The sequence below is a fragment of the Cyphellophora attinorum genome (genome assembly GCF_001299255.1).
Source record: "Cyphellophora attinorum strain CBS 131958 chromosome Unknown Contig7, whole genome shotgun sequence".
In the NCBI taxonomy this organism is placed as follows: domain Eukaryota; kingdom Fungi; phylum Ascomycota; class Eurotiomycetes; order Chaetothyriales; family Cyphellophoraceae; genus Cyphellophora; species Cyphellophora attinorum.
Genome location: NW_017253235.1, coordinates 428,168 through 450,043, shown reverse-complemented (window position 1 = coordinate 450,043; position 21,876 = coordinate 428,168). Strand labels below are relative to the sequence as shown.

The window sequence follows — 21,876 nt, the reverse complement described above, 5'->3', positions numbered from 1 at the left end:
CAGAATTGTCGTAAGAGAACACACGGCGAGGACCGTCTGGTTGGGTGGCGGTGACGTCCTCCCATTGTACAGCAATGAGCATTTACAAGTCTAGCATCATTCGTGCCAGTCTATATGTCCCAATCTCTCGTCTCGCACTCCCCACTGTACTTCACACCTCAGCCCTCCCTCGCCACTCATTGGCGAGGAGAGCAATGACGAAGCGGAATACGCAACAAGGAGAGTAGTAAGAATCATGTCTTTCTTGATATGGATATCCGATAAGCACCCGGCCTGTACACTGCCCGCAACAGAACGCTATGCAAAAAAGAAAGCACCAGTTCCTCAATCCACTCACAAGGCATGAGCAGCAGCGCTTCCTCTGCATCATGGACTTTTCCCGCTCCATCAAACCCCACTACCAATCTTACTCCTCCCCTTGCCCTTCTCCCCATCGTCACTTCCCAGCATTGGACTCGTCATCTCCGTTTCTCCACTACCACTGCCACTTCCCCTGACCTCCTCATCTTCACTCATCAGGCCTTCCAGCTCAAATTCCTCTGCGTCCCGCAGCTGCTGGCTGTCGGTCGGTCTATGGCCCTTAACTATTCGCTGCGGGACAGGCAGGTCCGAGTAGGTCAGCGTGCTGGCCTTGCGTGAATGCATTCCCGCTCCTCCTCGCATATGCATCGGCAGACCGTTCGGTGCTGCTAGGCTCATGGCCCTCTGCCCCGACTGCTGTGCGTGTGCGCCCACAGGCGACGGGCCGCCAGGTGGGTAATAACTCGCAGCGCGTGCCTCAAGCACGCCATTCGATTCATCGTCTGGCCAGGTCGCGGTGGCGTAGATATGCAGGAGGATGTTAACGAAGAGGTACAGCAGGAAGGCGATGGAGTAGAGGATGAGGATGTAGGAGACGTGGGTGACGTTGTTGGCGGCGAGGAGGGCCATTTGCTCTTCGGTGGCGCCCATGAAGAGGAGGCCGGACGCATAAAGTAGCTGTGCGAGTAGTTAGCGTGTGGTGCGGGCTTGGGAGAGGGAAAAAGAGGGCCCAGTCGTCGGAGGGGTGGGAAAGGGAGGACTTACGAAAGGAGGCAGATGCTGCCACGAACTCGGCTCACTTCCACCTCGCGAGTCCTTGAGCGTGAAGCAGATCTCGATGATGCGCGTTGCGCCAGCCGCCATGAGCGTATACCCGAACATCCTGTGTACCATGGTGCTCAGCTCCAGTTCTTGCGGATGCGCGCTCATCCCCCATCCCGTCATGATGATCACGATTCCCGGCAGGATATTCCTTCGCGGTGCGCCTCGTCGACTCCTACTAAGCCACACACCGAGTAAACCCGCACACCACCACACAATCCCCATGCTCGTATGCTGCAAATCATTCTTCACCCACGGGCCACCCCACCGATGCTCCGTAAACGTATTCACACAACCCCACGCGGCAATCACAATCGAGTCGAAAAACTCCTGACTCCTGCCGACCCTCCTCAACCACGCCTGCCCCACAAGTAGCATAAGCGTCATCACGATCCCATACCCAACAAACGCGCTGCCCATGATGAAATGCGCCAGACACTGGCCCGTGTGCTCCCCTCGACAAAACCCCAGCGCCACAATCCCCCCAAACAGCATCTGCGTCCACGCCACCACAGGCATGAGTTTCCCAATCCAGCTATGCACAACCACCACGATCCTCCGCCCGGTCTTGCCGGATTTACTCCCAAAAACCTTACCCAACCACCCCTGCTTCGCCTCCAGGTGAAGCTTCAACCCGACCCCGATCCCGACCTGCACAATCGTCATCAACACCAGACTATTCGCGAAACTGGCATGGATGTGCGGCTTGCGGAACTGGCGGCCCTTGTGCATGTGGCCCATGAAGTATGCGGGGATGGCGATCAAGGTGGCGAGGATCTGGAGGGGGACGTGCCAGCGCGAGTGTGTTATGCCGAGGACCATGCCGAGCGGGTAGAGGATGCCGAAGGCGAGGATCATGAGGAGAATATGCAGCCAGAGGATGCTGTCGAGAGGATCTTCGCTTAGGGCAGCGCCCTCGGGGATGCGATCATGGCCGCCGTGGGCGTATGTTGGGGTCGGGATTGCGAGGAGCAGGACGAGAACGGTGGTGAGGAAGGAGGTGGGGAAGCGAGAGGGCGCCATTATGGCTTTTTGACGTGTAGTGCGAACGATCCGTGAGTCGATCTCGGCGCGTCTCGTTCGTGAAACTGCGCTGGCGGGCGTCTGTCTTTGATCAACGCAAGCGATGTCGTTGGCTTCGAGCGGACGCTTCTTGCTAGCCAGAGCGCATTTTGGCGTAGTAAGATGCTGATGCCGTTGATGGAGTCGCGTCGTCGTAAGAAGGGCCGGTGAGAGCGTCGTTGGCGACGAGGGAAGGCTGCTTGGGACGGTTACCGTTGATGGTGGCCACGCCTGCGTCTCGGGGTTGTAGTTGTAGTTCGGCCTTAATTTAGGTACGCGGGTTGAGCGGAATCGAGAAAAGAAATAGTGGGGCAGGCGACGAATAGGGGTCCTGCCATTTGCTCGTGCTGTTCTACTTCACGAACCACTACCATGTTACTATGGTTGTTGAAAGAACTGAGCATCTTTGTCGACTATGCATGGACATTCTCATTAGTTCATGATCGACCGTGACTTCCAAGCGCCGTCCTCGCCTGGGTCTCTGGTATCCAAGAACCAAGTACATTATGCATCATTTTTCGCAGCGAAATATGCATCGCATCAGACCTCATCCCAAGCCTCCCTCTTCCGCTCCCTCGTCTTAGCCTTCGCCCGCACTTTTGAGCTGCCTCTCCCACTACTACTAGACTGCTCCCTCCGTAATGATGGCCGTCCCGGAGTGGACAATGTGCCAGTCTGGGCGACTCGAACCTCCTCGCCAATCGGCCCTCCGCCTGTAACATACGGCCCTGCACCAAATTCCGTTGTACTAGTAGGCTGCCGATTCACCCACACCTTCTCGCCTGTCTCGCGATGGACCTTGAACTTTTCTCCCGCTAGCACTTTCTTCCTCGTCAACCCGCCAGCCAGGCGGTCTTTGATCCTGATCAAGCCTTGCCGGAGCTGTCTCACACCGAACAGCAAGAACAGCAAGGCCACGCCCACTGCGGCTGGGAGGAAGCCGTAGATGTAGTGCCGAGAAGGTAGAAGCTGGCTAGGTAAAGCGAAAATGAGGCATGCGAGTGATAGTGGGACGTAGACTAGAGCCAGTACCGCGAGTAGACTTAGATGTGACCGAGATGTGTTGGATGTGGTTGCGATCCGGTCGAGGGCTTGCGTGTGTGTACTGGTCAGGAGTGCCGTGAGATGGCTGAAGGTGGCATCGGTCGTGGAGCGATGTGCATGCAGACTGCTCAAGAGCGTGCGGTACGTTGCTGCTATGTGCTCATTTGGTGCTGTTGACATACACGCAAACTCTTTGGTTTGTGACAGGGATGTTTTCATAGTTGTGAGCAGCGCATCCACGAAGATCGTCCGCGATAAAGCGCGCTGCAGTGTTGTTGTGTTGGGGATTGGGTGCTGAGTACAGATGCTGGCCGGACTCGAGGAGGTGAGAATGTTCGAAAGGAAAGTGAGCGTGTTTGATGTCTCCGCGGCCGCCAGCTGCAGGCATGGTCGAGCTATCGTTGCCAGTGCCGGAGCTCCAACATCAGCTGGCTTCAACGTGAGTGGAGGAGAGAAGAGGCCATCTCTCGCTTGTATCTGCCAATGCCGAAGAAGCTCATCGAAAGTGTTGCCCACACTGTATTGGACGTTGTGAGCACACTCCCGATAGTCGTTCTGCTGCATGCTCTGAGGCTTCCTCATCTCCACAAAGTCAACATACCCACCTTGATACGGTAGTACAGAGAATGATTGCGGAGGGCCGGTACTGCTGAAGGATGTTGGTCCGGCGGCAAAGTTTGAAAGCGGCGGATCAACTAGAACAACGGCAAGCCATGGGTCGGTCGCCTGTTGGGTTCGACTTGACCGTAGCCATATCGATATCTTCCTCCGAACTACAGCCACTTTCTGGCGTGGCTGTTTTGGAATGACCTCAACGCGTCGGTAGTAATTACTTTTGCTGCTGAGTGTCATTCCCTCAACTTCTTTCGGACAGTTGACAGGCACAAATGCTGTCTGATAGTCGATTGTGACTTGGTCTCGAGGGCCTTGAACAGTGCAGGGTTCTGCACCGCCTTCACCAATATGGTTCGCGAAAAAGCTGGGATCGATATTGAGCAAGCCTCCGAGTGTGTCGATGAGTGCAGGAGCAGCATTATCCACCATGATTATGCGGCCTGATGGCTGTCCTGAGCCTGGCGACGAAGGCTCTTTGCTGGTCCTCGTCCATTCTCTAAGAAGCAGTCGCAACTTGTTCAAGTCGGACAGATCTGAAAGTCGTGTTGAGCCCTTGTTAAACTCGAGTAGCATTGTTCTCGAGAACTCCGGCTGCCTCACATTTGGCGACATTTTTGCTTGTAGCCCCCATTGTAGGTACTCGTTGAGTGTGTTGAGATTGTGAAAGCCGTGCGAGTTGAGAAAGCACGCGTAGTCGGTGTATGTCCACTGCGAAGGATCCGTCGATGGTGCCATGGCACACATCCTGCAAGGACCTGATGCCGAATGCATCGTGGTTCTATTCCTGCTGGTGAGTACAGGTACCGTCTAGCTTGGAAGAAAGATACAAAGCGGGAGGTAGAAGCACGACAGCACGATAGCACGTCACAGGGCTCGGTCCACAGCTGATTCATGGCTTGCTCTGGTACGAGTTAGCAATGTCCCAACGTGGTGTGGCAGCCGTCAATAATACGCGAGGCCGCGCACTGTCTTGAGCAAGCCCCAGACCCTGAAGCGGGACTGATCAGGCCACGGATCAGGCGAATGTCGGCGGTACTGTACGTAGAGGGGCAACTGAGGACCTGCGTGAAGTCCAGCCACCGCCCAAGTACAACACAATTCGCAGACGCATGTCCATTATTCCATGCATTATTCGTGTCGTTGCATCCGAGCACAAACATGTGGAAAGCACAACGGCCAACGTGCGGTTGTATGCCAGGATGATCAAACACCAACCTCTTCTGCAGCTATGGCGTGCAGTCGGATTTGGATCTGGAGCTTGTGACTCGTGATTGATAAAGCATGAGCTCGTGTTCGTCCTTTTAGCTTCCGAGCCCAGCCACCCCGCACGAAAAGCCGTACATGAGGTTTAACCAGGCTAACCAGAGAAGGTGATGAGGCCCAGACGAGGTACCGAAGGGTACGAAGGCCCAGAGGTAGGCCGTCGCTGCTCACGAGCGAGTTTCGGGTCGGCAATGTGGGAGTCGAAGGTGAGCTCGACCTGAACACAGAGTGGGTGTTCGATGTCTCTCACAGAGTTTCGGGGCGAGCCGCATGAGCGCTTGGCGCGTCTCGGTGGGGTCACAGTCGGTGCGCATTCGAGGTCTGCACTGATGAACTTTCGAGTAGAAGATTATCTCTCCGAGCACGATGCGCGTCCTCGAGGAACATACGCAACATGTGAAGTTCCAGTAGCGCTGATTGCGTAATTATCCGACCAGCATGGCTCTAAGTACCCCAGAGAACTCGAGCGACACGAATGCGTCTCTAGACCTGCTGCAAGTTAGATTACGGCGGCTCGAGTTCCTACTTTCAGGCGCGAGCGATGTTGATGGAAGTCCGGCGCCAGCAGTCAAACCACTTGACGGGGCTGCTACAGTGATCGCACGCCTAGAGAGTCTCAGAGCAGGCTTCAGCAAGGTGAGGAAGGGCGATGATACTGTCGCAGCCATACTCAATGATGTTGAAGCGATATGTACGTGTTAGCACAAGAGAAACCAATCTGCTACTGATCCCGTACAGTCAACAAGTATCCCGAGCTACATAAAAATGCCTCCGACGCGACGTCGCAAGATCACTCGACGCAAGCATCGGTGGTGCTTGCCAATGCGACCCTCTATCCCGAGACTGCTTCACGACTAGCGTCGCTACAAAACCTGCAAATACCGCCAGCTGAGAGCAGTGGCAAACTCACGGCTCTGCGCGCAGACATAGAAAATTGTCGCGCAGAGCAGCAAAAGATTGATGCAGAAGTCCAGGAACTACGAAAGCGCAGCGCTCAATGTCTGGAGTGGTGGGTCAAGACTGGCATCGTGGGCATGGGCGACTTGTGGGAGGATTGGGAGTATCGGCTGACTGAGCTCGAACGTCAAGTCACGCGGTTTGAGAGGCTTCAGAAGGACCGAGCAGGTATATGTGATGTAATAGAGTGTCTGGTGTACCTAGACATCAGACCAGGACGACATGAGGGCCAGATGGCGCCCACGACTAGACGCGAGACCGCAAGTCACGACTCCGAACGTCGTCGTTACACGCATGCAGAGCCATCAAGAGCTTTGTGTGACACATTGGCAGCCGACGTTGTACACGACGGAGACTGAGAACGTGTCAGTAAATGCCGGGTCACGGTTGTATGACACAGTGCCACTGTGGCATTCCGCACAGAACAATTCGTGGCGGTGCGAGAACGGAACGCTGATCGGCCGGGCCCAGACGACCCGCAGACCTTTTGATCATCGCTTTAATGTCAGCCAATCGAGGCGCCCCAATCTGGACATTTCATTTCGACTTGCACGAACAGCTGCAAGGATTGGATGCAAAGTGCTGATTATCGATGTATGGAGTCAAGTACTGACGGCGAGCTACAGCAATGTCAGTAAGATGACAATAGATTGTTCATTGATCGCTTGAGAACGATATCAGCATCCTTCAAACATTATCGAAAAAGTCTGCCCTGCCGTTCCTGCATACGGGGTAAAGAATCTAGCAGAGACAGGGGTACGCAAGGGCCAAACTAGTGGTCCGTAGGCTGGAGTCGGCAGCGTGGCTATCTTTGTGACCAGACTCGTGAAGCAGTTGTCATATGGCTGCATGGGGAGAACAAAGACATGGCGATCCGAAGCGGCAAGGAGGACTGCAGAACAAAAAGAAGGTCCTTCTTTGATGTACGGCATGACAGCGGCAAGGACCCCAGGGTCGATGGATTTCTAGATGTGCTGCTGGTGAAAAAGATCGTGTCGAAATTAGAACTTTGAAACGCGTCCTGAGCTTGAGCGGACCTGAACGAATCAATAGGCAAGAGCGCTATGAATTGACCCCACTCCACCCCCCAGTCGCCGCTTCCTCTCTGGTTCATCCCTTTCGCGCCTTCCAGCACCCGACGACCAGTTCAGGCTGCGACACTTCTGCGTTGAACATCCCAGCACCAACGCACCAGGCCTCTCCCTTTCCTTGCAGTGCTCCTCAGTCCATTCACTACCTTGAATCCTGTCTCTTTCCCAACCGGACACTCGACGCCATTCAACGTCTGCTCGTCATTCTCGACGTTTCCGACTCAACAACGACTGCCACCGAGCCCCCCTTACTACGGTACACGCTCATCCGATCAGCGCCCTGTCGACGCCCGGTACCTCCACCACGCTCGTCATCAAGAGATATCCGTAACTCATTCTGCTTCGCATCGATCGACACAGATCCTCCACCAAACCCTCATACTTAGCACTCAACACTCCTTCACGATCGCGCGAGTCGACGCGACCTTGTATGCCAGTCTACACTTCGAACTCGCCCTCGCTGCAGAAGTACAACATGGGCTTCATGGACGCTAGGAAAAGCAACATGTCGGGCGGCAACATCATCGGTGATCCGTTCGCTCTCGCCACCATCTCATTGTCGGTCGTAAGTGGTGACAACGAGCATTTGTGGATCAATACTAACGAGATCAGTTCGCGTGGCTCCTCGCCTTCATTCCATCAATCATCGCAGACATTAATCAACCATATCCCAAATATGCCTGGTGGACAATCGCTTACATGCTATGCAATATTGTCGGCATTACAGCAGTCTTCGCGACGAATTCCGTGAACCACTATCAACTAGCTATTGTCGGCTACCTCGCTGCTGGTCTCGTCATGACCACATCCGCTGTCAACTCCCTCATCTATCAGAGCGAGGCCGCGATGCAAGCTGCTGCTGCTGGCTTCATCCTTCTGTCTATCATCGTGGTAAGTTCGACTCCTCCTGTACGCATGTTACGTTACTGATCTGTCGCTAGATCGTCTGGATCTTCTACTTTGGGTCCAGCCAGAATTCATCATCCCGTGACTTCGTCGACCAATTTGCTATGAACAAAGAGAGATCATCGATGTATCGTGGAAACAACACCAACTACAATGCCCCGGAGACATCATTGGCACAACCTCCTCAAATGTACACATCTGCTCAGCTCAATGGTTTCGAGACTTCATCTCCAGTATCAGGATATCCAGGTGGTCCCATGGGTGCTTCAGGCCGCGGCTCAGCAGCTCCACAGATGACCACTGCGGCTGCCTCAGTCGTACCGAACAAGGAGGAGGGAGCAGCTCCAACCGAGTACCCTTATCGAGCAAAGGCCATCTACAGCTATGATGCGAACCCAGACGATGCCAACGAGATCAGCTTCGCCAAGCACGAAATTCTAGAGGTATCGGACGTGAGCGGCAGGTGGTGGCAGGCAAAGAAGGAGAACGGCGAGACTGGTATCGCTCCTAGCAACTACCTCATCCTCTTATGAGGTGTTTGACTTGTCTTGGCGATTTTGCGACACGAGGACGACGCATTAACAGTCACGATATTTCATAACGACCCTTGATGACGGCAGTGGGAATTTGATCCTTTCTTGAAGAGCACAGCACTTCATTTGACAGCCAGCAAGTGGCTACCTCAGCACACTTACTGGACGCAATCACATTGGTCCAGCACCTTCCTGGTCGCTCGACCTGAAACCTTTCTGGCGTTGGGACGGGTGACCAGGAATAAAAGCTGGTCCACGGAGTTGAGGCATTGTTTTTGGCGGGACTCGGCTATCGGCTATCAACAATACCCTTTACTTTTCGCGACACTGCAAACTTGCAGCAATGTCTACTAACATTTTTGCAAAGAGCTATTTCACCACGAGTGGACGTGGCCAGAAGAGCAATCTCGAAACCAGCAAGAAGAGAAGAGCTTCGAATGAAGGGTGTGAAGCGGGCACCCATATGTAAATCACCTGCATCTTGAGAAAGAGAATTGAGCAAATGAAGCAAGATCATTCACAATTGCGCACTGCACACCTGCTACTCCGAGACTACCAGGTGGGGTAGCTATCCGTGAAGTCTGCTAACTCTACAGGACGTTCGATCAAGTCAACTCGGCCTAGACTCACAACCACAGCATCAAGGACCTGAGCCTGCTTCAATGGGGCGCAGTAATATTCTGCAACCCAAACGCCATCCTAATCTCGTTCACAGCCACAGGATCGACGTTCCGCCACTCAAGGTCCGCGTTGCCCATAGGGATCGGGTGCGGACCATACCTCGGGTCAGTGAACACGGTCGCCAGCACCATACAGGTCGATGGGATGTTTCCTACTCTCAAAGCTGTGCGCGCCTGTGAGTATTTCAACCGGACCAGAAAAGCAGCTGGAGAGGACTTACTGGTAGGTTGAGGGTTATCTATCGTGATGCTCTTCCTTGCGTGCCCATCAAGATGATGTCGTTCTGGCACATCCTGAAGTTATACTCTGGAACACCGGGCGGGATCTCTTGTGGTTGGTATTTCTTGTATCTTCGGGCGAGACGGTGGCTACGGGGGTGGCGGGGGGTGGTGGGACGGTCACGCCTGGGGCGTTTGGCGCTATAGAAAGGGATGCATGTCAGCTTGCAAGCGCCACAGATAGGGGGAATGAACGAGAAGGACGGATCCTCACCTGTTACTGTGGCTGACGGCGCGGTCGTCGCCGGAGGCGCTCTCTTCGACCAGCTGTATTTGATCGACGCAGCGCTCATTTTCGCCTCAGAGTACTTCGACTCAATCGATTTGCTTGCGGAGTAGGCTGCATCGTGGATCATTTTGGAGAACGAGGACTTCGCCTTCGACTGCGACTCGCTTTTTAACGACGCGGACATGGCGGCGCGGCCTTCCGACCTGGATTTGGCGGATGCTTCTGAAGCCACGCTCGCTACGGATGCTACTGATATTGAGGCGACCATGGCGGAGCTGATTGAGGCGTCGGTCACTTCGTAGAAGCCGGTTTCTGTGAGGATGTCTGTTACTGTTGTTGGGTTTTTGTTAGTTTCGACTGGTTCAGGGAGAATTGCTAGGTGTTGGAGGTGGATGCATACAATCGCCTCCAAGGACTTTCGAGGCTGCTTGGTTCTTGTTGTCGACCGCCGCTGCACCAGCAGCACCTCCGCCAATCGCACCCGCGCCCAGCACGCCAGCACCGACGATGTTCGCGCCGTAGTACAGCTTCGCATTGACGATGACATATCCTCCGTACCAACAGCTGCTGGCCTCGATGCCGAAGGCCTTGGAAATGGTGGCGCCAGCGATGCGCCTATAGATCTCATCAATATGTCTGCAAGGCCGAGGGTGGCTGAGGTGTGGACTTACGTTGCCAGGGCTGTCTGGCCGGCGGCTTTGGCTAACCTCGCTGCGCCTGCGATGGGGCCCGCCGAAGACTGTGAGGAGAGGGCGAATAGCAGGAGGATTATCTCGAGGAGACGCATGTCGGCGTTTCTTGCATTCCCCGTCTGCCGCGGGTATGGAAGTTGCCAGTCGGGTGGCAGTGGCTACCTCAGCGAGAGGGAAATAGGACCATTCCGCATATCAACTCGGACCTGCTTGCAGCTCTTCAGAGCAGCAGCCTTCCTTGTTCGTCCTTGCCAAGACGTCACGGTATGGTCATTGCTTTGTTGGAGTCTGTCCATGACGGCGCCCTTTGTTGCAACGACTTGGCGCTGTGGGAGACGGTCTATGCTTGGGCTCGGCTGTTCCGCGCTCGGTCTCGTGGCAGGCACAATTATCTGCACAGACTGAAGACATTCCACGACATGTCTGCGGGCGTATTGCCAAAAGGTCGGGCAGCCATGGAGTCTCGTCGATGTTCCATGGCAGGCTTGACGGTGCTAGTGCCGATCCTGGCATTACTGGCACTCAACGTTGCTGGTAGTGTGCTTGTGACTGTGCCTGCTCGACACCGAAGCTACCTCCTCCCTGCAATACTGCTCCCAGCTGCAGTCTCACTCACCATGAGTGAGCACTTGGAGGTCATCACAGGGCTTTCCGAGATATGGGCCCTCATCACCTTGATTGCTTTGACGCATTACGTCTCGCTTCTGTACATCAGGAAATGGAAAGTGGATATCACTCCCTCTGACGTCCAGCAGCGTAAGCTGTCGGAAGGGACTTCTCACCTACATGCTCCGAAGCTTGCATGGTTATTTCGCAGAGATGCTTGGACGAGAATCCACCGGGTCGCGAACAATCCTCGCTGCGTCCGTCTCTCGCACAAGGACATCACCTTCCGGACCGGGGATCAGAGAAGCTCAGCAGCGACAAGGCGTCACAGAAGCCGATCTTCATCAGATCGACAGCCATCCATGCTGCAACGCCACTCAAAAGCAGACTCATCTTTCTCCTTCTGCGCTTCTTTACCGTTACCGTCATCCTCAACGATGTCGCAATTCACCCACCTTTTCTCTCACCATCCCTAAACCCCGACGACTTCTCGCCGTCCAGTGGGCGCACTCTCCTCGCTCGCCTGCTTCTCCGTTCCAGGGATGCAGCAACAAAAAGAGAAATCTACATACGCTCCTGGCTCACAATCTCCATGTTCATGCACCTAAGCCTCGTTCTCGACGCGCTCCACACAATCTGCGCGATTGTCTTCATCTACGTCTCTCGCATGGACACGCTGCAGGACTGGCCAGACATGTTTGGCTCGCCGCTCCAGGCGTTCACATTGGCGAGATTCTGGGGAAAGTACTGGCAGAGGGTGCAGGTTGTGGCGTATCGGGACTTTGTGGATGTACTCCTCCCGAGTCGCATGCTGAGCAATCCTGCGGCGCGAAAGGTTGCGAACGTGGTCTTTGCGTTTCTTTTCTCGGCGTTGTTGCACCAGACTGTGGCGGCAGTGCTGTACCCGCAGTGTGCAGGTATCAAGGACTTGGCGGATGTGAAGTTCTTTGCGTTAAACGCTGTGGGCGTACTGTTGGAGTGTGGATTGCTGGCGGGGTTCGAGGAGATTGGAAGACATTTTCTTCCGGGATCGAGTCGCCGACGTGGAGCTGCTCGGCTTCAGGTGCAGCAGGGGTGGCAGGTTGGCAGCGACGTGTATGGGGCTTTCCAGCGCGCCTCATGGGATATGCCTGGGTGTTTGCATTCATGTTCTGTGTACTTCCGGAGGTGTACTTTCCGAGATTGCACTGCAACCTGAGCCAAGAGCAATGAGCTGGCGATGGCCAGCTAGTTGGACTCGCTTGAGCTTGCAAACCTGGAGGTGGTCTAGAGAACGAGGCTCGCTCCGAGTTCGCAGTAGACAGCAAGGACTCCGTGCAAGATGGAGGCCCAATTGTCGATTGTTGCAGCCTCGTCGGTCGTCCCTGGACGCGTGTTCAGGCGTCCGTCTTCAGACACAACCTCTCATCTTTGACTGCAACGATCGTGATGGTCGGAAACTTACAAGAACCCGGCCCGCATACCGATGTGTGCTCACCGTATTGTTATCCTCGTTCCTGCAGCCATAAGGAAGTTGGGGATGTGATGAGTTCAGCTTTCTCGTATTCTTTTCAGGTGGCCAATAATGGGGTGCCTCAACTGGCTCGAAGTTGCCGAGATCGATTGGACGACTGTGCAATCCCGTCTTCAGGCCCAAGCCGTACAGTGAGGGATCTCCCGAATGCATGCGAAGAAACCTTTGGCTGGTTGCGCGGGTTGTTGATTGGTTGTTCGAGTCGGATATTCGCTGTGTCTTCCAGAAAGGGTCCGTGCTGGACTCAGCTGGATTTGCATAAGTATGAGGGAGGTCGTGCGACGTCAGATCTGAAGTCCCGAGGAGCAATCTAAACAGCGTCAAATTTATGCGAGGAACGAACCACATAACAAGAGTGCCATTTTTCAACAGCGACCAACTTGTAGCTCCAAGCCACTGCGACAGCCTCGGCTCGATACCATCGGCAGGTACAGCTCTTCACAACCTGCGGTCAGTAGCGAGGTACTACCGGCATTAGCCAGCACAAAAGCCCCTGCTTGAGATACCGAATACGCAAGCACCCAACAGTCAAAATGCCCAGCAACGAGGAGAACATCGCAATGATGCATCGTCTCGTCTTCGAAATCCAGCAGGACGCAGACTACTCACTCATTCCCACCCTCGTGGCACCCAATTTTATCAACCATACGGCTGAAGCAGGCCTGCCCAATGACATCTCTGGCGTTGCTATGGTCATGCAGTACATCCACGCAGCGTTCAGTGACATCAAGATGCAGATCGATAGCTGTATTTGTGATAGTGATCTGATTGCGACGAACAAGGTGCTGACGGGGAAGCATGTGGGTGAGTTCATGGGTGTGAAGGGGAAGGGCGAGAAGAAGAGGGTGAGGATCATGGACTTTGTGAAGGTGAATGAGGCGGGAAAGATCGTGGAGCACTGGGCGTGTATTCGGCCAGCGGAGCTGTTGGGAGAGTAGGGTCGGGAGTTGGGTGGTTAATTTGCGAAGGAGGCGGCTGAAGAGTCGGGCACAAAGGCAACAGCTTGAGAACATTGCTGTTGGACAATTCGAGACGGGCCAGTGGACTCTCGATCAGCGTACGCGGAGAAGGAATGGCCGGTGATGTAGTGTTGCGGATACGTAGGCTGAGTGTGTTGTGACTGGAAGCTGCTCGGATCAATCGTACGTACCTGAATCAACATAGCTGAAAGTCCATCGAGACCAAGCAAGGAGAATTTACTCCTCCGAACGGTAATCGCGAACGAAAATAAGAGAGCTCTCGAGAGGTCCTTCGAAGTGATGTTCTGAGACGAACGACACCCATTCCCTCCAGGTTTCCTGTAGGCAGACTGTCGAAAAGCGGAAGGAACAGGGATTGTTGCAGAGTTCTTACTCGACGTTTGCGAGGCCAGGCTCAGTCCTGCCAGCGCCATGCTACCTCTCCAAGAGGAAAGGGTCCGCTGTGGCATGGCGAAGCCTTGTACGCGTGACTTGATGCCTCATCGGTGATGCAGAGACCCGAACGAAGGCAGTGTTGAAAGGTGACAGCGTCCTCCGCCTCATGAGCCACGCGCCGAGCGTCATGCGTGGAGTCCGATGTGAGATCGTCTCCTCCGCAACGTCAACCCAAACAGAGACCGACCTTCTGTTGACATCTTCCTTCCATTTTCTCATGATACCCAGGCGTCGATTTCCTTCTCGTCATTTCCTTCCTGTGTCAAAGTTCTGTCCTTTCCGAGCAGGCGTGCGGACCTTTCCTGATAGACTTTCGCAACTTGGACAAATCCCCTCTTCCCAAGCCGCTTCCGCTGCATGAGCCTTACTGTAGCGGAACATCCTCGAATTCTGTATCATAAACACTTCACAGGCGCTCGATAGATTCAGGAATTCTCTTCCCAGCATTTTCTTCTAGGCAGTATTCCGAGCGAACATGAAGCTGCAACTCGACGCGTTCGGCCAGTACAAGAATTATGTCCATATTGGGCAGGCCATTATATTGTTTCTGGCATGGGCATTGACGATAGCCGTGCTTACCAAGCCTGGCGACAACGATGGACGTGTGGGATGGTACTTTGGCCTGGTATGAAGCCCCCTCGAGCCCGGTATTTACTCCACTAACCCGAGGAATGTAGTGCTGGCTAACGATCCCGATCCTCATCTACCTAACAATGGTGCCAATGTGGTCACGAGCCCGCCGGTTCGCCAATGTCTATGCGTTCGCGGCACTGGATATGATCAGCGTGATCCTATGGCTCTCAGCATGGGCCAGCACTGCTAGTTACGTGGCTCAGGGCAAGAGCGAGGGCAATGCGGAGAACAAAGATCAGAACAAGAGTGGATGCGACAACTTCAAGTACGGTTCGGCGGGACGCTGCCAGCTATCGACTGGCATCACGATACTAGGAGTGTTCATCATGCTTGCCTTCATTGCTACCTCATGGTTCTCCTTCCGCGCCCTGATGGAGTACAAGCGGACCGGCATAGCGCCGAACAATGGCCTTGACAACGACCGGAAGTATGACTTCCAGGCACAGACTCAGGGCGACTTTGACACGACAATGCACAACAATAGCTTTGATGAAGCAAATGCTGCTGAGCGCCAGGACCGGCAGAGTCATAGCTATGGTGGTGGCAGTGGTCCGGGCAGGTATGATGGGTCGGACGACGATGATGCTTATGCGCCAATACACCAACGAGATCCGTCGGATATGCACGCTCAAGAGCCGTTGAGTCCGTTGGGGCCGCAACCGACGGCGCCATATGGACCGAATAGCTATGGGACTGGTGGCGGGTTTCAAGATCAGCCGACGGGTTACGGAGGTGTGGGCGGCTATCGATGATGTGACGAGTCGGTCCCCCAGATGTGTTACAACGTTATTCCAGCGCTCGACGGTGTTGGGATGGCAAAAGATGAATTTCAGCAAGCGAACAATATCTGAATGACAACAATATTGGCAGTGGTATGTCCTTGATGGCTCTGAGCACGCCTTCCGCTGCCAGACGGCACATCGAAAGATGCATTCACAGCGCGGGACGGTCATTCAGTGACTTAGTCCTCAATGCAATGATGCTTGATGTACCATCAATTGTACAACGGTAAGCAATTGTTTGATCAGGTGACGTTCGCAGCACTTCTTCTTGACTGACGCCTACTTGAGCGAACTTGACCGAGCCCGCTATGCGAATAAGGTCAAGGACGAAGTGCAGGCAGTATACACAAGTATTGGGCGTTTCTCGTGAACAAGCTTGTGTGCTACTCATTATGGTTTTCGAGGTTCAGGAGCGCGCTGAGGGCCTCTCGTGCTTTTGCTGATCAAGTCGACGGTTCTGAGATGACCCTCACATGGGCGTTCAAATCCTAGGGAAGGCTTTTGTAAAAATGCTAGCTAGAGAGGGCGCTGATAGCCTCTCGTGCTTTTGCTGATCAAGTCAGCAGACTTTAGATACGCCTCACATGGGCATCTTCAATCCCAGAGAAGGCGCCTCCAGAAATCCAAGTCCGGGAAGACGCCGAAGGACTCTCGTTCTTTCGCTGATCAAGTCGACGGAGTGCGATGAGCGTCGCCTGAGCATAACTTGAGCGGCACTTCGTACCAACAGATTCATCGTAGAAATCAGGCCAGGGAGGGCGCTACAGACATGGACTCGTGTCGCCGACCAGGCTGGCAGGCTTGAGATGAGCGTGATTTGAGTGTCATTTAGTAGCAACAAAATCATCATGAGAAACAGGCCAGGGAGTGCGCTGCAGGCATAGCCCTGCCTTGCCAGCCAGACCGGTAGGCCTGAGATGAGCGTCACTGGAGCGTTAAAACACCAGGAAACTTATTGAGAGATCCTAGCCAGGGAGGGCTCTGTACTAGTAGCAATCAATTGATCCTCGTGCCGCCGGCTCCTGCTGAGTCGAGTGCCAAGCCTCTACTTCCTGGAGGCAAGTACGACTGTTGCTTATTCAGGTTTCTGGGTCCGGGTGGGCGCTCAGGGTCTGATGTATTCTCGTTGAACACGGCGATGTGTTGAGATAAGCCTCACTCGAGCGTTGAATACCGCGAAGGATGGGTCGAGAAATCCTGGCCAGGGAGGACGCTGTAGAAATCTTCATGCCGTATTAGAGAACACGCTGGCTCTTGCTTGACATTGTACAGGCACGGCAGGTGAGGTCCAGCGCCAAGCCTCTGTTTGCCGGAGGCAAGCACAAGTCACTCCAATCTGGACCTACGAATAACAAAGTCAAGGAACAGGTGAAGTCGAGCAGGCTGTTTGCGCATAGAAGGGGCCTTGCCAGCCCTTGTTGGTCAATTCCCAAGATGCATGGATTTCAGGTCAGGGCGGGCTCTGGGTGCTGGCACTGTTTCGCGGACCGAGCCAGGATGTTTGAGCGGAGTCTTACTTGAGCGTCAAGTCGTGAAATCGAATTTCTATGAATTTACTTGCCAGGGAGGACGCTGTAGGGCAAATCATGGCATTTACAGCACTGTACGAACAACTCGGTCGAGCGCCAAGCCTCTACTTACCGGAGGCAAGCGCGATTTAGTTACTCCACAAAGGGGTCGCCGCTGCCGTACTAAATAAATTTATTTAGAGGCCGCCTGGCATCAACATTCCTTTCACTCTCCATCACCGTCGTATCTGATTCCAATACCCAAGAACCCAATCCATCCCCAAACGTATCGGGCACCTAGCTCCCCATCCTCATTGATTCCCACGGCAGCCTTCAAAGCTACCTGAGTCTACGTCTCAGCCACAATGTCTTCTGCCGTCGACAACCTCGCCGACAACCTTCAGAACGCCTCTGTCGAGGACACCCACACCCAGGCTCAAGCAGAGGCCATCTCTGCTTCTGCCGCCGAAGGTCGTCGTCTGTATATCGGGAATCTCGCTTATGCGACTACTGAGGAACAACTCAAGGAATTCTTCTCTGGCTACGATGTGTGAGTTGTGCATGCCAGCATCAAGTGGCCTATTGCTAACGAAAACAGCGAGAGCACCTCCATTCCTGTCAACCCTCGCACAAACCGTCCTGTAGGCTATGCCTTCGTTGACCTCAAGTCCGCCGACGAGGCTACCAAGCCATCTCCAACCTCTCGGGCAAGGACATCCTTGAACGCAAGGTTAGCGTGCAGCTCGCTCGCAAGCCAGAAGACAACGAGAAGAAGGCTGAGGGAGGTGAGAACAAGGAGCGAGGCCAGGGACCTCGTCGTGGCGGTCGTGGCGGCCGTGGTCGCGCTGGGCGTGCCCGTGGTGGTCGTACAGGTGCAACCACGACCGAGGCTGCTCTTGCCGACACCACCAACGAGCCTGCCAAGGAAGCTACACCTGCCGACAAGACTGCCACACCACGTGCTCCCAAGCAGCGAGGTCCTCCCGAGGACGGTATTGCCTCAACAACCAAGGTCATGGTCGCTAATCTGCCTTACAACCTGACCGAGGACCAGGTACGTTACACAGAGTCCTCCCTGGACCCCTTTTCCCAAAATCTGCGCAGCGGCCTCCCTGGTCCGATTTTCACGTTATTCTCCGTCAGCAAGGTTTGCTAACGTCCTGCAGCTCAAGGAACTCTTCTCTGCCTACGAGCCCCTCTACGCCAAGATCGCCCTTCGACCTATTCCTCGCTTCATGGTCAAGAAGCTGCAAGCCCGTGGTGAGGCTCGCAAGGGCCGTGGCTTCGGCTTCGTCACCCTGGCGTCCGAGGAGCAGCAGCAGAAGGCCGTTGCCGAGATGAACGGCAAGGTCATCGAGGAACGTGAGATCGCCGTCAAGGTCGCAATCGACAGCCCCGGCAAGGAAGATGGTGCAGAGGCCGCCGAGGGGGATGCTGCCACCAATGGTACCAACGGTGCCACCGAGACCGCCGCTGCTGCCTAAGCAAAAATATCTCCAGGGAGGACTCTGCAGCGCCGAAGTGGGTGCAGAAGTGGAATGGAAACGACACAGAAACCACTTTCGGAATTTGCGAGCTGGCCGTGCTGCAGGCTTCTAGGCGGGCTCTGGCCGCGAACGTCAACCCACTCTCTTACAAGGCATGTCTTGCTCAATATCGACAAACTGTGGCCGGTCGGCTTAGTTGCCTGATCGGTTCGTTTGGGATGCCCATGCACAACGGCAATTTTCGTATCGACGATCCAAACCGCGTCGTCAATTCAATCAAATACCATTACTAATTCTTCTTCTGCTCCTCTTCATAGAGGCCTCCTTGTGTGATATTCCCTTGCCCTGCTGTGACCCCAAGTGATGGATATTTTGCATTATTGTGTCGAACTTTCACAGCGCCCCCCCAACAAGAAATTCCAATACCAATCTTCCTACAAACAAACGCTCGAGGGAGGCTTATCTGGAACATACTTACTTGATCTACGAGCTAATTCTAGAGGGTCAGCGCCCTCCCTATCGGCTGCAATCCCTTTCTGCTGCCACGGCTACAAAACCTTGTACTTGTGGCCACAGCCTGTGGGCCCCCTCATCAAGAATTCGGGCTGCTTGTCTCAGTCAAACGGGAAGGGAAGGCCAAGCAAGACACTCTATCGTTCAGCAAGCGGAATGAAACATGCAGGTCCTCGGACACGGAAGATTATGTATCGGATATTCGTTGACTGTAACAAAAGGCCCTGTCGGAACTTTGGTCTCGCTCGCCTCCACCCATGCACGTCACTCACACGCGGGCGAATCATTTGACTTCGGAGACAGGAGTCGCAAGGCATCGACTCCGGTTGCCTCACTTCGGAGATGCTTGGGCGGCAAGCACTTACAATGTTGTTCAAAGTCCCAAGGCTAAAGGCTCAGAAGTAGGGCTATGTTGGCCCTCCTGCCTGCAATTTTGATTTTTGCTTCACGACCTATGCTCAACCCACGGACTGCATATCAGCGTTGACGGACACTCCAACTGAAGGACCCGTCGTCAACGACATGAGAGGCCAGCCCAATCAATCCCTGATGCCATGAGGCTGAGATCTGGGGCAACGACTTTCACCGCTCCGTCTGCCTCATCAACCTCAGATCCATTCTATAAACCGCCCAACGATAAATTCTTGCAAGCTCGCCACTACACCGCACTTAACGAATCGCGCCTCGAGATCCGTCTGATCACAAACCTCTGGGTCGATGGTAAGACAGTGCGCTGTGACCTCGCGAAGCCAATCGCTCTGAGGACTACGGAACCCCTCCCTCGATTCTACGCACTCTCCTACGCCGCCCAGGACGTGCAAGATCAATCGTCCATCATCGTCAACGGCACCAGATTCAACGTGTATTCCAGCCTGGTTCGAGCCCTCAAGGAAGTGGCGTATTTTCTGGCTGGCTCGAGTACGGGCCTCTGGGTCGACCAGATCTGCATCAACCAGCATGATCTCGTCGAGAAGGCTTGGCAGGTTGCGTCTATGAAGGACATCTATTGCAGTGCTTCGGGCACATATGTTTTCCTCGATCTGCCAGACGACGACAATGGAGAGTTCAGTCTGAGCTTTCTGGCAAGGACCCTTGAGCAGCGATGGGAAGTCGCACAGTTCGAGGGCCACGACTCTCACCGCGGCGATGCGAAACTGGAGGACCATAGAGTGCCAGACAGGCGTCAGCTCCTTCACGCAAGTTTCCTAGCCAATGTAGCGAATGAGCTATGCCACCAGCTCTGGAACCACGAATTGCCATTCTCGGTGGTGCACAACGTCAAGCGACTGTGTGAGGCGACGTACTGGTCTCGGTGCTGGACGCAAGGGGAATATATCGTGTCTCAAAGTCTACGCTTGCTTCTTGGTGGCAGGCAGACCACAAGTATGAATCGAATTCGATGGTTGTCAGAAGCTTTCTTCGGCGTTGCGACTTCTCTGCTTTCTGACTTACCCAAGACTGCCCGACTCATCGATGTGCCACTCGAAGACACCAAACGCTGGCTACAGGACATCCGTCTATCGTGTAGCTATGGCTTAGGCCTCGCGCAGCTGCATATAAAATGGAAGTTTCAGGAAACACCTGATCTCAGGTACTTGGTCCATCGAAATCGCTACTTGTGTTCCACTGATCCTAGAGACGGTGTCTACTCGGCATTGTCAATGCGGAACGGACCAGCTACGATCAAGCCAAATTACGGATCGGATAACACCGTGGAGGACGTCTTCATTGAGTTCGCAAGTTTCATGGTGGAACAAGACCGCTGTATCGATATCCTCGGCGACGCAGGAGAGTATTTGCGTCTAGAATCGTCGCAACTTCCGAGCTGGGTTCCAGATTATGGCGTCCACCAGGGTAGGGGGAACTTGTCTGATGTAATGCTAGGGCGAGTTAAACATCTGACAGAGAGGCGGAAGTTTCCAGCAGGCGAGATTTCCGGGGATTGTAGCGTCCAAAAGCGGTCGTTAGCCAAGCAGCAAAGCAAGATCTCTGTTGAGCACCTGAGCCTTCAACTCAGCATCTGGACTAGATGGTCGTCGTTGTACTCAGAAGATCTCCCAGGAACGTTCTCGGGCGATGACGCCGTAGCGGCCAACGATGCGTCATGGCGAGGCCTCGTCGACCGGAGGATGCAGGGGTCTGGAACTCGAGCATATCAGCCAAAACCACAGTATGATTGCGAAGATATGTACGCACAGACGCTTGATTGGGGTGATCTTGAACACGAGCGGGCTCTGAGAAGCCAATATGGGGGCATCGTAATGCCAGGACTGGTCGAGCGCGGCTGTAAAGTTACCGAAATTAAGATTGACAACAAAATTGACACCAGCTGGTCGAAAATTCACAAAGACGAGTCTCTAAGTGGCAAATGGCAATTCTTCTTCACACGTGCCGACGGGATAATGGGGCTTGTGCCGACCACCACAAAGCCTGGGGATTTGCTGTGTCTGATACCTGGCGGGAGCACACCCTTCGTACTGCGTCCAGCAGATGATCTGTCCGATCCTGAGGGTTTGTCGCCTCCGCTGTATCGGAACATTGGTGCGGCGTATGTGACCGGATACATGCACGGGCTCGCAATCGAGGAGAAGGCGAGAGGGGAGTGGCGGAAGGAGGAAATCTGTATTGTTTGATGAGAAAATATGGACATGGCTTGGACGCGACTGCGGAAGGGAAGCACCTTCCTTGGGACACGGTGCGGACGCATCTTTGTGTAGGCGCAGGATAATCATTTGGTGTTCAGACTCCAAGAGGTTGGCAGGTAGAAGATATCGCGTATCGTGTTCGTCTTACCTTGTTTATGCACATCAGGGTCGTTTTCAGAGAGTTTGATACTCATAGCAACGGAGTGCGATTCGTTGTGGAGTGAAAACGCACCAGAGAGCACAGCCTGGCTCTAGCACTCGAGCTGTCCCCCTTGAACAGCACGCAAGTGGTCCAGGGTTC

General features: G+C 54.3%; 10 protein-coding genes across 10 annotated transcripts; 7 read left to right on the top strand and 3 right to left on the bottom strand.

Moving 5' to 3' along the window:
* Positions 1 to 387: 387 nt before the first annotated feature.
* On the bottom strand, positions 388 to 2,145 carry AB675_9643 (Protein YTP1; the record flags this gene model as incomplete). Its single annotated transcript, XM_018150196.1, has 2 exons — positions 388 to 978; positions 1,066 to 2,145. The coding sequence occupies 2 exons, from the start codon at positions 2,143 to 2,145 to the stop codon at positions 388 to 390; spliced, it is 1,671 nt and encodes a 556-aa protein (XP_018002429.1).
* A 579-nt stretch (positions 2,146 to 2,724) lies between these two features.
* Positions 2,725 to 4,578, bottom strand: AB675_9642 (uncharacterized protein; the record flags this gene model as incomplete). Its single annotated transcript, XM_018150195.1, has 1 exon — positions 2,725 to 4,578. One exon carries the CDS (start codon positions 4,576 to 4,578, stop codon positions 2,725 to 2,727), a length of 1,854 nt encoding a protein of 617 aa, XP_018002366.1.
* A 966-nt stretch (positions 4,579 to 5,544) lies between these two features.
* On the top strand, positions 5,545 to 6,422 carry AB675_9641 (uncharacterized protein; the record flags this gene model as incomplete). Its single annotated transcript, XM_018150194.1, has 2 exons — positions 5,545 to 5,797; positions 5,845 to 6,422. The coding sequence occupies 2 exons, from the start codon at positions 5,545 to 5,547 to the stop codon at positions 6,420 to 6,422; spliced, it is 831 nt and encodes a 276-aa protein (XP_018002312.1).
* A 1,207-nt stretch (positions 6,423 to 7,629) lies between these two features.
* On the top strand, positions 7,630 to 8,593 carry AB675_9640 (High osmolarity signaling protein sho1; the record flags this gene model as incomplete). Its single annotated transcript, XM_018150193.1, has 3 exons — positions 7,630 to 7,719; positions 7,767 to 8,045; positions 8,096 to 8,593. 3 exons carry the CDS (start codon positions 7,630 to 7,632, stop codon positions 8,591 to 8,593), a joined length of 867 nt encoding a protein of 288 aa, XP_018002261.1.
* Positions 8,594 to 9,512: 919 nt separating this feature from the next.
* AB675_9639 (uncharacterized protein) lies at positions 9,513 to 10,568 on the bottom strand (the record flags this gene model as incomplete). Its single annotated transcript, XM_018150191.1, has 3 exons — positions 9,513 to 10,111; positions 10,182 to 10,396; positions 10,453 to 10,568. The coding sequence occupies 3 exons, from the start codon at positions 10,566 to 10,568 to the stop codon at positions 9,513 to 9,515; spliced, it is 930 nt and encodes a 309-aa protein (XP_018002591.1).
* Positions 10,569 to 10,928: 360 nt separating this feature from the next.
* Positions 10,929 to 12,277, top strand: AB675_9638 (uncharacterized protein; the record flags this gene model as incomplete). The annotated part of the gene is made up of 2 exons (XM_018150190.1): positions 10,929 to 11,229; positions 11,382 to 12,277. The coding sequence occupies 2 exons, from the start codon at positions 10,929 to 10,931 to the stop codon at positions 12,275 to 12,277; spliced, it is 1,197 nt and encodes a 398-aa protein (XP_018002219.1).
* An 848-nt stretch (positions 12,278 to 13,125) lies between these two features.
* Positions 13,126 to 13,530, top strand: AB675_9637 (uncharacterized protein; the record flags this gene model as incomplete). The annotated part of the gene is made up of 1 exon (XM_018150189.1): positions 13,126 to 13,530. One exon carries the CDS (start codon positions 13,126 to 13,128, stop codon positions 13,528 to 13,530), a length of 405 nt encoding a protein of 134 aa, XP_018002501.1.
* Positions 13,531 to 14,482: 952 nt separating this feature from the next.
* Positions 14,483 to 15,392, top strand: AB675_9636 (uncharacterized protein; the record flags this gene model as incomplete). Its single annotated transcript, XM_018150188.1, has 2 exons — positions 14,483 to 14,632; positions 14,685 to 15,392. 2 exons carry the CDS (start codon positions 14,483 to 14,485, stop codon positions 15,390 to 15,392), a joined length of 858 nt encoding a protein of 285 aa, XP_018002496.1.
* Positions 15,393 to 17,295: 1,903 nt separating this feature from the next.
* On the top strand, positions 17,296 to 18,414 carry AB675_9635 (Single-stranded TG1-3 DNA-binding protein; the record flags this gene model as incomplete). The annotated part of the gene is made up of 4 exons (XM_018150187.1): positions 17,296 to 17,480; positions 17,529 to 17,566; positions 17,620 to 17,984; positions 18,097 to 18,414. 4 exons carry the CDS (start codon positions 17,296 to 17,298, stop codon positions 18,412 to 18,414), a joined length of 906 nt encoding a protein of 301 aa, XP_018002551.1.
* Positions 18,415 to 19,484: 1,070 nt separating this feature from the next.
* Positions 19,485 to 21,563, top strand: AB675_9634 (uncharacterized protein; the record flags this gene model as incomplete). The annotated part of the gene is made up of 2 exons (XM_018150186.1): positions 19,485 to 20,521; positions 20,567 to 21,563. 2 exons carry the CDS (start codon positions 19,485 to 19,487, stop codon positions 21,561 to 21,563), a joined length of 2,034 nt encoding a protein of 677 aa, XP_018002388.1.
* Between the last annotated feature and the right edge of the window lie 313 nt (positions 21,564 to 21,876).